Here is a 15,050-nt window from a genome sequence, read left to right as displayed (position 1 = left end):
CTAGTTTCCATACGATGTGTAAACTACATAACCATGTGCCATCCTGTGCTGTTGGTAACAAGAGTGAAACAACTGCAATCTGAAATCAACACTGTTAAAACTGTGCAATTGGTTCAACACACAGTAAATACTTAGAACTGCACTGCCCTCTTGTGGCTATGTTCCCACAGTGCACTTTATTACTCAGGTTTTTGTAGTGTGACTGATTTGTTGCTGTTTAATGGATGTTTTTGCCCTTACATGTTTACCTGGTATTTAAAAAATATATATATATATATATATGGGTGTTTTAAAGTTCTTTTGAATGGTACGTTGTATTTGGGTACTTGACATTACATCCTTTTTCGTTGTTTTTAATCAGTCGACTACTTAAATAATGTTTGCTTCCTCCATACTTCAACTCTACAGTGCAACATAATGTATTTTATACATAACAATGAGCATTTTTGCGATTACACTTGAAACAATGCATCTGGTTCATCCATTGCTTTGTCCATATCAAATAAATAAAATAATACAATCATTAAATGGAAAAAGGTTACACAGAAACCAGAAGGAGCTCATCTTTCCTTCATGCACCAGTAAGCGCACAAAGGCGAAGGATTTAAACTACAGGTCAAAATAATGTATTATTGTATTTCTATTTACTCTTTTTCTTTATAATATTTCTTTAACATGGTCAGATTGTAGTGAATGTCCTGCAGTGTGACAAGTAGATATTACACCGCAGGACATGTTGACAATATAGAAAAATATAATACATTTATAACATTCTGGAGTGCCTTAATTACACTCGTAGAATTGTATTTCTTTTTTAAAATATGTTTGTCTTTTGACACAACGATGCGCCACACTGTGTTACACCCTCAAACGTCAATGTGCAAACACATAAAAAGTGATCACCACACCGAGTTCAATATATTCTCTTCATATTTATTCTTTAGACTCAGGGGGAAACAGCTGATTTTTTACAGCACAATTTGCATAATATCTCAACACGTCCTGTGAACGACCACGGAAAACCAGAACCATAAGGTGTGGTTTGGATACCCAGTGAAAACAAGAGGACTTTACAAGCAGGAGTCTATACAACCGCATACACACACACACACCTATGCAACTCCACCCACTTCTTTTGAACGCAACCTGAAGGGAAATACTGACGGACCATCAACGGAACATGCAACATCCAAAAGGCTCGGACAACTACTGGAATGGACTGCACTGCCAAAAAGAGATCTAAAATGACTTAAAATTTGTTTGTTTTTTAAACTTGTAATTTTTATTGAATTTCTTTTTTCAAACATATATTTCATATTTTGAATTTGAATTTCTTACAGACCCCAATACATTTATTTTTATTTTATTTCTGAAAGCAATTGTATTTATATTTTTTTCCATTGTTAACAAATTTAAAAAAAAAAAAAAAAAAAAAGAAAAGAATAAATATTTGATAAATACAAAAATAAATAATACAAATCTTGTATCCCAGTTTAAAATATTGTACGTAAAGTTGTTGTTTTTTAACATAAATCCATATGTGCAAACTGAAATCCAAATTTGCATTCTAAATTCAAGTCATTTTAACAAACAGATGATCTTTTTTGCAGTTTTTTCAGCGGTTTGGGCAGCGATTATGGTTTTCACAGATCAGTGGACATTTAAAACGCACTCCTCATTTACAACTAGAGACAGGCATCGCTGTACAATTACATACATGATATTCTGATATTTTTTATACACGCACATGCTTGGACAAATATAAACATTCAAATCTTTGTAGAAAATAAACACTTTATGTACACGTAGTCACATTCACGCTCCCCCGAAAGAAAAATGGTTCACGTTAACATCATTTTTGATCCTATATTTTCTCTATAGGGAAATGACACAATGGATTTGAATGGATATTTACGATACTGTACACTGTTCCGACCAGCTTGTGCATTTGATATCTGCATGGTTAATCTTTTTGCCACATAATGAATTTTTTTTTTTTTTTACTTTTTTTTACTTTTTACACTTTCAATCCACACTGCATTTCATCATTTCATGACAAGAAAATAAATAGAATATCGGTAAAGTGCACAAGCTCCAAGTGGATGCTAACACCAGTTAACACCTACATTTATTACCATTTTTTCAATAAAAAATTCTCAAACATGTAAAAATTAAAAAAACAATTTCTCTGACACGACATAGATAACAATCAAAAATAAAATACAATGCATTCAAACACATATGTTGCATAGAATTACCTTAAAACGATAAAAAATAAAATAAATGGCACAACAAATCCACCAATCACATCCCCTTAATGTCAATCATTCTTGACAATCTTTTTTTTTTATTTAAATGTTTTTCAGAATTGTACATAGAGTTGCGTCAGCCCTGTATTATGCCTAAATACACTTATGGTTCACTGAGTGGGTTGCGTCTTTTTGATGGCATAAATCTACAATATGCTCCACACGATTGGCCCCCATATTCATTTTTCAATATTAATACAAGTCTCGCAGGAACCAAGAGAGCGTTTATTGTCGAAGGCAGTGAAATCGGCTGGTGTTGCAACAGCTTTGGACGACGAAACATTTTTTAGGACAGCCAAGAAGACAGATGTAAAGACCGGATATGCATTTTCAAGAGACATTTAGCGAAACGTTTCATATTCTTGGACCGAGGGACGAGACAGGAAGCGTATGAGAGACGAGGCGCTGATGATGAGAAAAAGTAGATCCACTTTTCATTGCAACAGTCAAAATTATTAGACGGGAATGGTGCAACAAAGCAACACTATGTAACTTTTATTGTGAGAGGAGGACGTCATTTTAGAGATTGTTGTAGTCCGGGTTTTAAAGTGGTGTAGTGGGTTAAGCATCACCAATGAACCATAGGGTAGTCGCTTTGAACACCTAAGCCATGTTTCCACTGGTTCGTTTTAGAGCTGATTGGTACGGTCTTATGTGAACCGTACCGGTCTGTTTAAGACTGGATCTGGGGTCATTTTAGATAAAACATGGCTAAGCACTAGTGCCAGATGATTGGATAAGAGAGACCACAAACCCAGGTAAAAGCAGATATGAACTGAAAATTCTCAAGAAAACTGATGATCTTAGGATAAACCGCAGTATTTCCAGTTATGCTAGCTTATACGTTGAGCCCACATGCTTAGCAAAACAAAGCTAGCACACGTTAGCATTAGCATTAGCAGTTCCAAAGCCAGTCCAGTCGAACCAGGACTGGTCGAAACGTGGCTCTACTGCCTTTGTGTTCCTGGGTACGACGTTTAACCCTCTTTCGCCTCGGCAACAAGAAAGTTAAGAACAAAACCACTAATTGCTCAAAGCTGACTTTTAAATGTAAATACGTGCTAGCCTAGTTTAGCCGGACTTGTGCTCTCTGTACCGTTCTGGACCACCAAAGTAGATAAAAGTCACATAGTGTTGCTTTGTACGTGTAATATCTTATCTCCACATTCACACCAAAGGTTTCTCATAAAGCTGTGCCATTTTGAACTCGTACTTCTACTACTACTACTATTACTACTGCTATCTCTGTCTTAAAGTCTAGGTCCGCCGTCACCAAACCATCCCCATTTATATTTCTATAGACATGAATGGATTGTCAGTGCACCATCTTCCGCTTCCACATAGTTATTCTGTATAGCTGACTCTAATTTGATATATTTTATAACTCTCTATCATTTCAACGTCACACTGTACATTGTTATTCTCTGATATGCTCTGTAATATCTACAATCCAAAGTGCTGTACACCCCAATATCATTTTGATCCATAATATCTTCCATAGATTTTCTGCTCTTGTACAATTATTAGACAATGACAAACCAAATCAAAATGTAACAGACACATTCCAACCATTAAGCGCACTATGTTCACACGTCACAATCGTCATTTAGGCATTACGGACGATGAACCAAAAAAAATTGCACAAAACATCATTATTCAGTTTCTACAGCTGGTATGGAAGTCTGTTCGCGATCACATTTTCAGATTGCATTCATGCACAACCCAACCAGCGAGGACGAGCGGACCTTTGTGCTGGCAGTGTTAACTTCTTGGCGTGTTTTTGATTTGTTTTTTCTTTCTCGGGAAGTTGACGTACGTCTGCACCGTTCTTCGGTGGACTTTTGCGGTGTCCGGGCGGTGTCGTACGCGGCTCAGAGATTGGTTAGCGCGGTGCTAGCTAACAGCTTGTGCCAGCTAACTACCCGTTTCCTCATGTCCACCTTGTCCAGCCAGATGTAGGCCTCTCCGATCAGGGTCTTCTTCATGAACTTGCCACCGTTGGACACCAAGAAAAGCTGTTGGGAAAATACAATAAGAACATAAAAATAATGTATTTCATAATATTTTCGTCAGTGAATGATTATTCTTTATTTACCTGCACTGAATGAGGGACTACACCTGTTATAAACCAGAACTTTAAGACACTATTGAAAATTCCTTTGGTCACCTTGAAATTTGTATATTTATTTTTCCCCTCCATTCCTTAATAAGAAATGAGAGGTTTTGTCTATAGGAGTTTTGTTTATAAGAGTTCTTCTATTAAGAGTGTTTTTTAAACTTCCTATAAGTTATCTGTCCTTTTCCTCTGTATCTACCTGCGTTGCAACAAAGACATTTCCCCATGTGTGGACAATAAAGGAATATCTTATCTTATCTTAAATATGTATTTCATGTTTTAGAATTAGCTTTTGTTTGGAAAACACACTGTAAAAGTAAAGTCCTTATTTTGAGGCAAGAATACTGTACTTTTTGGACTTAAAGTTAATGGTTATTACAACAGTGCGTCTAATTGATATATTTTACTGGCTAATGGGCCACTGAAGGGCACGGTAGCAGGAAGTGCAATCGTTTGACTCACTTAATCAGGAGCACTGTAAAAAGTACGGCCGAAAAAGTACGGTATTTGCATTATGCCTCATTTACAGAAGAGGCACTTATTTTGAAACATATTTTGAGAAAGTTACTCGCAGACTGCCTGTCACACCAAAACCACTTTTTTCCCAAACTGTCATGAGTAGAGATACTTCCTTTTCCGTACTTGCTGATACCAAGTACCAATACCAGGTTTTCTTTTTACAGGAGTTGTATCACAGTAATAATGCTTAGTTATTTCATCCATGGGATTCAGAATACTAAAAATGTGGCTAATTCAAAGTAGCTTTACAGGTGCTAGGTAGGAAGTAAAGTAATCTCACTTTTACCACACTTTGACCCATTAGAACTTGTTAAAAGCTTAGATGCTGCACTATTTTCTACTGCAGTAAGTCACCACAGCTGCTACGATCCCAAACACAAGCACTGAACTGATTTCACTGCTGAACTATAAAAACCTTTAGGAGTCCAACATGTTTTTATGTGACAGTCACATCTGCTTTAACTGATTTAGTCTGATCGAAAGCAAAGCTGTTCCTCATGGTGAACTCCACTGCTCAGAACTCAATGCTGCAGCTGAGAGTCGAGTTGTGAGTGTCAAAGAAGACGTGGTACTCCATAGACGAGTCTGAGTACAAGCTCATCGTGTCAAGCCAATATTGGTGTTAATTGGTGTTGGTGCATTCGTACAGTTCATATATTGGAACAATCAGGGGGAGTGATTTCTGAGCACTCTGGTATGATTTTTGCCTGCCTCGTAAACAGAATTAATGATGCAAGAACCAACTCCAGCTGTGTTTTTCATGAGAGAACTTAAAGGGGGGCAGCTCTGTCTTATCACCTGTATGGAGTGTCCAGTGGGGTTGAGGGGGAACCTGAAGGTCTCGTTGAACGACGGCTCTCTGTCATGGCGACACACTCTGGTCTTCTTCTTGATGATCCTCTTTTGTGTGGCAACGTTCACCACGTACAGCTTCACGTACAGGTCTGAAAGGAGGGAATACACACGCTTATCAGTAAACGTGTCAAAGAATGAGGATCTATAGGGCACAAGAGGCTGAAATAGAGATTCAATTCAGTGGTTGGGTGGTAAATATGCTATTATCAAGCCAAAGAAACCGCATACTAAGGTTTGCTGAAAGTTTATTTTGTCCTCACTGTTAAGTTAAAGTAATGTCCTGTATGATGGGTTCTGGGCAATTGGGACTTTTCTGACGCTGCTTATACTCATAAACACTACCGTCAAACTTAGGACTCATCCATGTACTCCAAACATCTCCAAACATCTCTGAGCAGGTGGCAGCCCCTTCACCAGGAACATGACATGGTGTATCTTTAAGTATGTAGTGTGTCCAAACCTGGAAGGTGGTCCGGGCTTTTGAACTTGTACGTGATGTTTCTGCACTGGAGGATCTCAAGAACCAGCTGGTCTCCTTCTGTCTTCACCTCCTTCTTCAGAGCCACTTTGATCTCCCCCATCACCTGCACTTTTCCGCCTGCAGACACAGCCAAAAGGGAACACTTTTCAGATCTTGTCTCTTCTTCTATGTAGCTAGTTTCAGAGCATTGTTTAAAGGAGAAATAGTATATTTTTAAGAGAAAGCTAAAATGTGGCGTGTCCCTCGTCCCTGGATGGGCCGTAACTCGTCATGTGCATGTGTGGAGATCCTCTTGCCTCGTTCTGAATGGCTGATCCGTCTGTCCGTCTGAAAAATATATCTTTCTTTAGCTTTTGTATGATTGGCTTTTTCCTGGCCAGCAGAGGGAGCAGGACCGAGCCACCGCCACTGACCACTGGAGTCACTGATCCATGGCTGGAGTAGAGTTGCTGATGGAGCAAGCGTGGTCATGGAGGGGTCAAGAGTCGTCTACTAGTGATTGTTTTTTTGCTAAAACGACAACCGCGGGACCAGAAGAAGAGCGTGGTGATGGTAAGCTAGGCAAGGCAAGGCAAGGCAAGTTTATTTGTAGAGCACATTTCATACACAAGGCAATTCAAAGTGCTTCACAGCAGGAAAAATGCATTCAAATCACAAAGAAATTACAGAAATACAATAAAATTAACTAAATTAAAAATTATCAATCCAACTGATTTTCTAAACTAATAAAATCACAAACAAAAGAGAAGAGTGCAAAGATAAAAATTAACTACAATAAAATTAACTAAATTAAAAATTATCAATCCAACTGATTTTCTAAACTAATAAAATCACAAACAAAAGAGAAGAGTGCAAAGAAAAAATCCTTTCAGTCATATGCGCAGCTAAACAAAACTGTTTTTAGCTTAGATTTGAACATTGTCAGAGTAGAAGCCTGTCTCACATCTTCAGGAAGACTGTTCCAGATTTTAGCTGCATAAAACTGAAACGCAGATTCCCCATGTTTAGTCCTGACTCTGGGCACCCGCAGGAGGCCGGTCCCTGAGGTCCTCAGAGTCCGAGATGGTTCATATGGCACTAACATATCCAAGATGTACTTTGGTGCTAGGCCATGAAGAGACTTGTACACAAGCAGAGCTGCTTTAAAGTCTATTCTCTGAGCCACAGGGAGCCAGTGCAGAGACCTGAGAACAGGACTAATGTGATCATACTTCCTGGTTCTAGTCAGGACCCGAGCAGCAGCGTTCTGGATGTACTGCAGCTGTTTTACAGCTCGTTTGGAGAGACCAGTGAGCAGGCCGTTACAGTAGTCTAATCTACTGGAGACAAACGCGTGGATAAGTCTCTCTAAATCTGGTTTTGACACTATATTTTTGATTTTGGCAATGTTTTTTAGATGGTAAAAAGCTGCTGATGTTATTGATTTGACGTGGCTATTAAAGTTCAAGTCTGAGTCCATTATTACCCCCAGATTTCTAATTTGGTTTGTAGGTTTTAGAGCGAGACTCTGGAGGTGACCGCTAACACTTTCTCTTTGTTTCTGTGGGCCAAAAACGATTATTTCAGTCTTGTCTGAGTTCAGCTGGAGAAAGTTGTTTTGCATCCACAAACTGATCTGTTGGATGCAGTGACAGAGTGAATCTACTGGTCCATAGTCACCTGCCGACAGTGAAACATAGATCTGAGTGTCGTCTGCATAATTGTGATAGGACACATTTTCACTGCGTATCAACTGACCCAACGGCAGCATGTAGAGGTTGAACAGAAGGGGACCCAGGACTGACCCTTGGGGCACTCCACAGGTCAGGGTCATGTGGTCTGAGACACAGCTACCAATTTCAACAAAGTACTTCCTGTCTTCCAGATAGGACCTTAACCAGTTTAGGGCAGTGCCAGTGATGCCCACCCAGTCCTCTAGTCTCTGTAAGAGTATCCCATGATCGACAGTGTCAAAAGCAGCACTCAGATCTAACAGAATTAAGACTGAGGCTTTGCCCGTGTCAGTGTTCAGGCGGATGTCATTTGTCACCTGGACAAGAGCAGTCTCAGTGCTGTGATGAGGTCTAAAACCTGACTGAAAAACATCAAATGAGTTGTTTATTAAGAGGAAATCTGTGAGCTGTTGGTAAACAACCTTTTCAAGGACTTTGCCCCAAAATGGCAGATTAGAGATGGGCCGGTAATGACTCAGTACTGCGGCATCAAGACTGCTCTTCTTTAGGAGAGGCTTTATGACCGCAGTTTTCAAAGACATTGGGAATGTTCCAGATTGAAGCGACATGTTAACTATGTGAGTGAGTGGTGCTAACAAACTGTTCAGCACAGACTTTAGAAATTTGGTGGGTAACACATCAAGGCAGCATGTAGATGAACTCAGACTGGTGATGATCTCATGGACAGTTTTGTCAGTTACTGGTGCAAAGTGAGTTAGCTCTAAGTGTCTTGGTGGTTTTAGGGTAATTTTTTGCATTGTGGGATTTATAGCATTTTTAATGCCCTGAGCTTTGTCATTAAAGAATAATGCAAACTCATTACACTTGGATGTGGAAATGAGTTCTAACGGCAGCTGAGCTGGAAGGTTTGTTAATCTGTTTACTGTGGCAAACAGGACACGCGAGTTGTTACTGCAGCTTCCAATTATTTCAGAAAAATATATTTCCCTAGTTCTACATAAGATTAGGTTGTACATGTTCAGCTTTTCTTTGTAAATCTCTTTTTGAACCTGGAGCTTTGACTTGCGCCATTTCCGTTCGGCCCTGCGGCACTCCCTTTTCTGTGCCCTGACCGAATCATCATTTCTCCACGGCGCCTTCTGCTTATTTTTAACCATTTTAGCCTTTATAGGGGCGATGGTGTCCAGAACATTCAAAACACTAGATGTAACAGAGTTCAACAAATCATTTACATTAGAACATGAGACATTTTCAAAGTTTATCATTTCCATAAACAGTGCACCTGTGCCATCACTTATGTGTCGGTGGTTTGGGAAAAACAGATAGGTCAAAGAAGACACAGAAATGATCAGACAGAGCAGCATCGATCACATTAACATTTGAAATATTTACCCCCTTTGTAATTATGAGATCTAGAGTGTGTCCTTTGCTGTGGGTGGGGCCTCTCACATGCTGAGTAAGACTGAAGGTTTCAAGGACAGCATCAAGCTCTTTAGCGTTTCTGTCACAAATATTATCAACATGCACATTGAAATCACCTGTAATGACCAAACCATCAAAGTCTGTGCATATAACTGAAAGCATCTCAGTAAAATCATCAATAAAACTTTGGCAGTGCTGGGGAGGCTTGTATAAAACAATGAAGAGAATGGATGGAGACCGTTTTAGCTCCATTTAAAAGGATACATACTCAAATGATGAAAACACCCAAAAGACAACCTGCGGGTAATTATTTCATCTCTAAAGACAGCACAGACTCCACCCCCTTTTTTGTTTTCTCGTGTTTCAGATTCAAACTTAAAGTTGGGTGGAGCAGATTCTATCAGAACTACATTTCCTGTGTTTTTGTCAAGCCATGTTTCAGTTAAAAAAGCTAGTGGTCGCCGGGACACTAGCTTAGGGACAAGTCTAACTAAAACTAAAACGAAGAGTGAAATGACCTTGTAAGCTCCTCAGAAGAGCCAGGCAGCAGTATTTTTCAACTTTTTTGAAACATGAATTGAACGCTATGATTGTTTATGAAGATTAGGCTCAATATTGTGTAAATTGTCTTGACCAAGTAGCGTGACATATTGCCACCACTATCGCACAGAACAGAGGGGACTCAGGTGAGCAGCTTGATCATGATGTCAGCAGGAAGTGCATTGTTGAGCCCAGATGACCATCAATTCTAATATAATCCTGGCCACGATCCATTGTTTTATCATAGTCCAATTGTATTTGAAACAGCCTAGACCAGTTTGACTCTGAGCTAGTGCTGGTTGACAAGCAACTTACCAATATTTTATTTATTGTGTGTTTCTTGTAATTACTTTTGATTTGCTCCGTTGTCAATATTGTGTATGACGTTTGTTCCTAAGTCTCAGTTCAGGCCTCAAGTCCTGACTGTCCTGTCATAAGTCATCAAAAAGTCTCAGCCTTTTTTTGGTATTGTTTCTCTTTAAACTACTCTCTCTTGCTTAGTTGATAGTTTAAAAATGTATACATACCATTAGAATTGCCAATACACAATCTTAATACAGATTCTCCATCATTTCCCAAATGAAAATCGGAATTAATGCAGAAAAATTGCATTTGTAGCTTCATTAATGTGAGCTTTAACTCACTCCAGTCTGTTTAGTAGCAGAAATCCTCTCATATGTAACCCTAACCTTAACCCTAACCCTAGCCCTAACCCAAGCCCTAACCCTAACCCTAACCCTAACCCTAACCCTAGCCCTAACCTTAACCCTAACCCTAACCTTAACCCTAACCTTAACCCTAACCCTAGCCCTAACCCTAGCCCTAACCTTAACCTTAACCCTAACCCTAACCTTAACCTTAACCCTAACCCTAACCTTAACCTTAACCCTAACCTTAACCCTAACCCTAACCCTAACCTTAACCTTAACCCTAACCCTAACCTTAACCTTAACCCTAACCCTAACCTTAACCCTAACCTTAACCTTAACCTTAACCCTAACCTTAACCTTAACCCTAACCTTAACCTTAACCTTAACCTTAACCTTAACCCTAACCCTAACCTTAACCTTAACCCTAACCCTAACCTTAACCTTAACCCTAACCTTAACCCTAACCTTAACCTTAACCTTAACCCTAACCCTAACCTTAACCTTAACCCTAACCCTAACCCTAACCTTAACCTTAACCCTAACCTTAACCTTAACCCTAACCCTAACCCTAACCCTAACCTTAACCCTAACCCTATCCCTAACCTTAACCTTAACCCTAACCTTAACCCTAACCTTAACCTTAACCTTAACCCTAACCTTAACCCTAACCCTAACCCTAACCTTAACCCTAACCTTAACCTTAACCTTAACCTTAACCTTAACCTTAACCTTAACCTTAACCTTAACCTTAACCTTAACCTTAACCTTAACCCTAACCCTAACCCTAACCTTAACCTGACCGTGAAACGTGCCTAATGAGACAATAACTTTCCAGTGTTAAAAAGAATACCTGGTTAAACTGCTTCTAATGTTTCACAAAGGTTTTTGCTGTTGGAAAAAGACCTGGTTTCTGTAACACTTTGAAAAGGTCAGATGCAGGTGTAACTCTGAGACGTGAGGTGAAAGTCACTGGAGCTGCTGTAAAGTCTTGCGACGACCTTTGAGGCTAAAACCGAAGCTCAATGAAAAAATATGAAACCCGGAACACTAACATAAGCAGAAGAAGTCCTTCTGGCTCATGGGACTGCATCAGTAGAATGCAACATTGCAATACTTGTCCCAAAATAGGATGGCTGTCTGATGGTCCGGTCCCAGACTGTCCAGTATTCAAACAGAAAGTAGGAGGGTCTGGCTGGTCAGGCAAAGCTACAACTGCGGCCAAACCACTAATCATTCTCACACACACATTCTCCCAGCCTTCCAGTTATTATTCTTACTGCTCCAGCGTCAGAGTCACGAGAGACGATGGCTGCTGCACACAAGCCTAAAAGCTCACATGAACCAGACCTGGCCCAGGACACCGGAGCTCCACGGACCCTGGAGTCGGGGCGGGGGTTATGAAAGATAACACTCTGTATTGTGAGGGGGGAATCAAATGCCAGATGTTTTACAAGGAGAAGCTTTTGCTCAATATAAGTAAATAAAATATTTACATAACATAAACATTAAAAAAAAAATTACAATTACATAATAAAAAAAATAAAGTAAAATAGTGTATGGGGGCAAAATATCTCACAGTTGATTGAATTTGAATTTTGAATAGATTTATTTGATCAGGAACAATGCACAGACCTCTTAATGCATGTTATTAGCCAGGTTTAAGCAGAAATGCTAGTTTCCTTAGTTGTATTATGAATGATTTTAAACACAAGAGAGATTCTGTTGGTCTGGTTTGAACATCTTTATAATGAATTTTAGAGCACTTTAGTACAGCGATTCCAATGGTTTTAACAATGTTTTACACGCCTGAGACCAGATTTGAATATTTAATTGTCTAATCGTGCAAGTATTTGTTTGTTAATGTAACTGCTTTTGTTGGGTTTTGTTTTGTTTTTGTTTAAAATGTGATATATTTAAATTGAATAAGAAAATACAAATACTACTACTACCACTATATTCTTCTATAAAATATATATCTATATTTTTACTATGAAGTTTATCACACAGAAAAAGTAAAATATCAACATGATTTTGGTAGTTCAGACATAGATAATTGAATAAAAGAAAAGAGGATGAATGCATGTGGAGCTTTTCCCTTCTTATCTAAACAGCATTTTACTCAAATCATGATTCAAATTCTGAATTAAACTCCAATAGATTTGACCGTTTAGACCCAACAGCACCACTTTTAGTCCATAGCTATAGTGCACCGCAGTTGTCCTGCAGCAGGGGGCAGTGTGCGTCCACATAACTCCATAAAACATGTGTTTACTCTCTGCAGATTGCTGTTACAGGAAATGGAACATGTCTGGGACTTGCCTTCATTTTCTGGTGTGACAATATGATGTTTGTCAGTGCCGTTGGGAATAGCCTTCCTGCAAGACAAGAACAACACACACATAACAATGACCGATACACGGCATACGTTATGAGTATTTTAGTACACAATAAGCCAGCAATTATTTTTGTCGTGCAATGAGACTTTTGAAATACATTATCAACCAAATAACGGCTGGAATATGATGACTGGAGGCTTCTAAATGAATCAAATAATCAATCCTTTGTCTAGTAAAATAGTAAATAAATCGTTGGTTGCACTGTAAAACCCAGATAATGACTATGATTATCAAAACACAATTACGATTATATTCTGTTGTCCACCACTGTTATCTGATGAATCGTTGGGGCTGGACACTGAATGACGCATAATGACGAATGAAATGCGAGGTGGGAGTGAAGTGCAGTTGTTTACATGCGTGGGACTTGAAAGATGGCGCTGTCCACTCCGCTGCAAGCTCCGTCCTCTCCATCTCCGTAAGCGTCCCCGACCAGGCTGGGGGCCGACAGGACCACAGAGCCGGACACGTCGGCCAGGCGGTGTCCAGGTCCTGGGGGAGGGGGGCAGAAGCAGGACAGAGCGCGTGTTAGACCAACTCCCTGCATATCACCGGACACTTTAAACATGACTTTTGCCTTGTGCTTCTGTCTGGACAGAATTGCTGGTGTTTTATTGTTCGAATTAGTTATTGATGAATCACCCTTGTCAATAAGGTCATATTTTGCCGACATGCACGAATACTTTGGAACAACAAAAGTAGAAATGAGCAAGTAACCACATTATTTGTGAACAAAGTATTTACAACCTGCAGAAAAACAACAAATGGTCCAAGGTATTGTATGAGCACTGTTGTCTATAGTCATCATCATCAATAAATGAGTGTATACTAACTGTTAATAACTGTTTGTTGGCTCTGTATTGAGGTTTTGCCTGTAGGTGAAACATAGCCCAATTTTTCATGGCGTGTGTTATAGTCCACTTGGCCCAGGACAGTCTTAAAAAAGAGAACTCAAAGGGTTTTAAGATGGTTAAACAAAGGTTAGTTGAATACATGAATTAATTAAAACCATAAATAATAAAGTTAGGCTACCCCAAATAAATGGTCTGTTTGCTGTAACCCGACCCAACATTTTTCAAGTGGGTCGTCGGTAGATCAAAATGTTGCCATTTTTTGAGTCGGAATGACCGCCAGGGGTCAGGCTTCAACAGTGAATGACGGAAAACGCCTTGATCAAACCGGTGGGGAGACTAAATCTCACAATTTTAAGATATTTCAATCAACCTTTTGTACGCCATTATCCTTTATTTTGGTAGCGAAGGCGAGCGGGGGGAACATGCGGGGGACACGGGTCAAAATTTGTTGTGATGACGCTGCTGGGCATGTTTCTGTCCCAGAATGCATAGTGTAAGTCTAATTTAAATAATGCCACACCATGACATAGAACAGTATGAGCGGTGGCCAGGTCAGTGGCGCTGACAGAACCAAACCAACATGTATAAGGCAATGTGGGTTTCCTCCTGCATGGTCTGTTTCATACAGAAGCATATGTGTTGTGCATTGCGGAATTTGTCCCTTGAGATGAAAGATACCTTTACCAGTGCTATAAAATTATTCTACACGGCACTTTAGGAAAAGAGTCGGCGAAATATTTGAAAAATAAAAGAATTTGGCGTTTTTTAAACAAAATGCTGATATTTTTATTTCAGTCGAGTAGTTTTATACCGGGTCGGTCGGGTTACGGCAAACAGACCTATAGTTTTGCTCAGCCGTACTAATAACATAGTGGCTGAAAATGGGGTTGGGTAATATTCATGTGAAATGCTCACCAGATTTAATCCGCACATGCAACTAAATCCTGCCATATGTGTTCATCATTTATTTATCTATTTAGGGTTATATGATAGGGACAAGTATGTTTCATGAGCTCATGTCACACTCTCGGTTAGAGAAGGATTTTTTCTTTTGCTTTTAAAACTTCAGATTCAAGTTCCAGTGAGCGCTGTCGAGATTAAATGATGTCGTCACCTCAGATGATACAAGAGCCACTTTTCTTATGAAATATCTAAAAGGAAAATGTACAAACGATGAACCTGACGAAAAACTCATCGTATTCTAACAATTTTCATTGTATAAATATTATTGGCTG

At 39.3% G+C, this 15,050-nt stretch overlaps 1 protein-coding gene across 1 annotated transcript in view; it reads right to left on the bottom strand.

Moving 5' to 3' along the window:
• Positions 1–3,308: 3,308 nt before the first annotated feature.
• The window catches only part of pclob (piccolo presynaptic cytomatrix protein b), a 135,947-nt gene continuing 124,205 nt past the window's right edge, over positions 3,309–15,050 (bottom strand). The window contains exons 37-41 of the mRNA XM_072434450.1: positions 13,318–13,453; positions 12,885–12,940; positions 6,260–6,397; positions 5,743–5,888; positions 3,309–4,324 (exon numbers count right to left, since the gene is read on the bottom strand). Coding sequence (XP_072290551.1) covers positions 4,181–4,324; positions 5,743–5,888; positions 6,260–6,397; positions 12,885–12,940; positions 13,318–13,453 — 620 coding nt within the window. The 3' untranslated portion in view covers positions 3,309–4,180. The remainder of the gene's footprint in view (positions 4,325–5,742; positions 5,889–6,259; positions 6,398–12,884; positions 12,941–13,317; positions 13,454–15,050) is intronic.

The sequence above is a fragment of the Eucyclogobius newberryi genome, unplaced genomic scaffold, assembly GCF_026437365.1.
Source record: "Eucyclogobius newberryi isolate DKJ021-1_F unplaced genomic scaffold, fEucNew1.0.hap1 SCAF_7, whole genome shotgun sequence".
Classification (NCBI taxonomy): Eukaryota; Metazoa; Chordata; class Actinopteri; order Gobiiformes; family Gobiidae; genus Eucyclogobius; species Eucyclogobius newberryi.
This window is presented reverse-complemented; position numbering and strand designations above follow the sequence as displayed.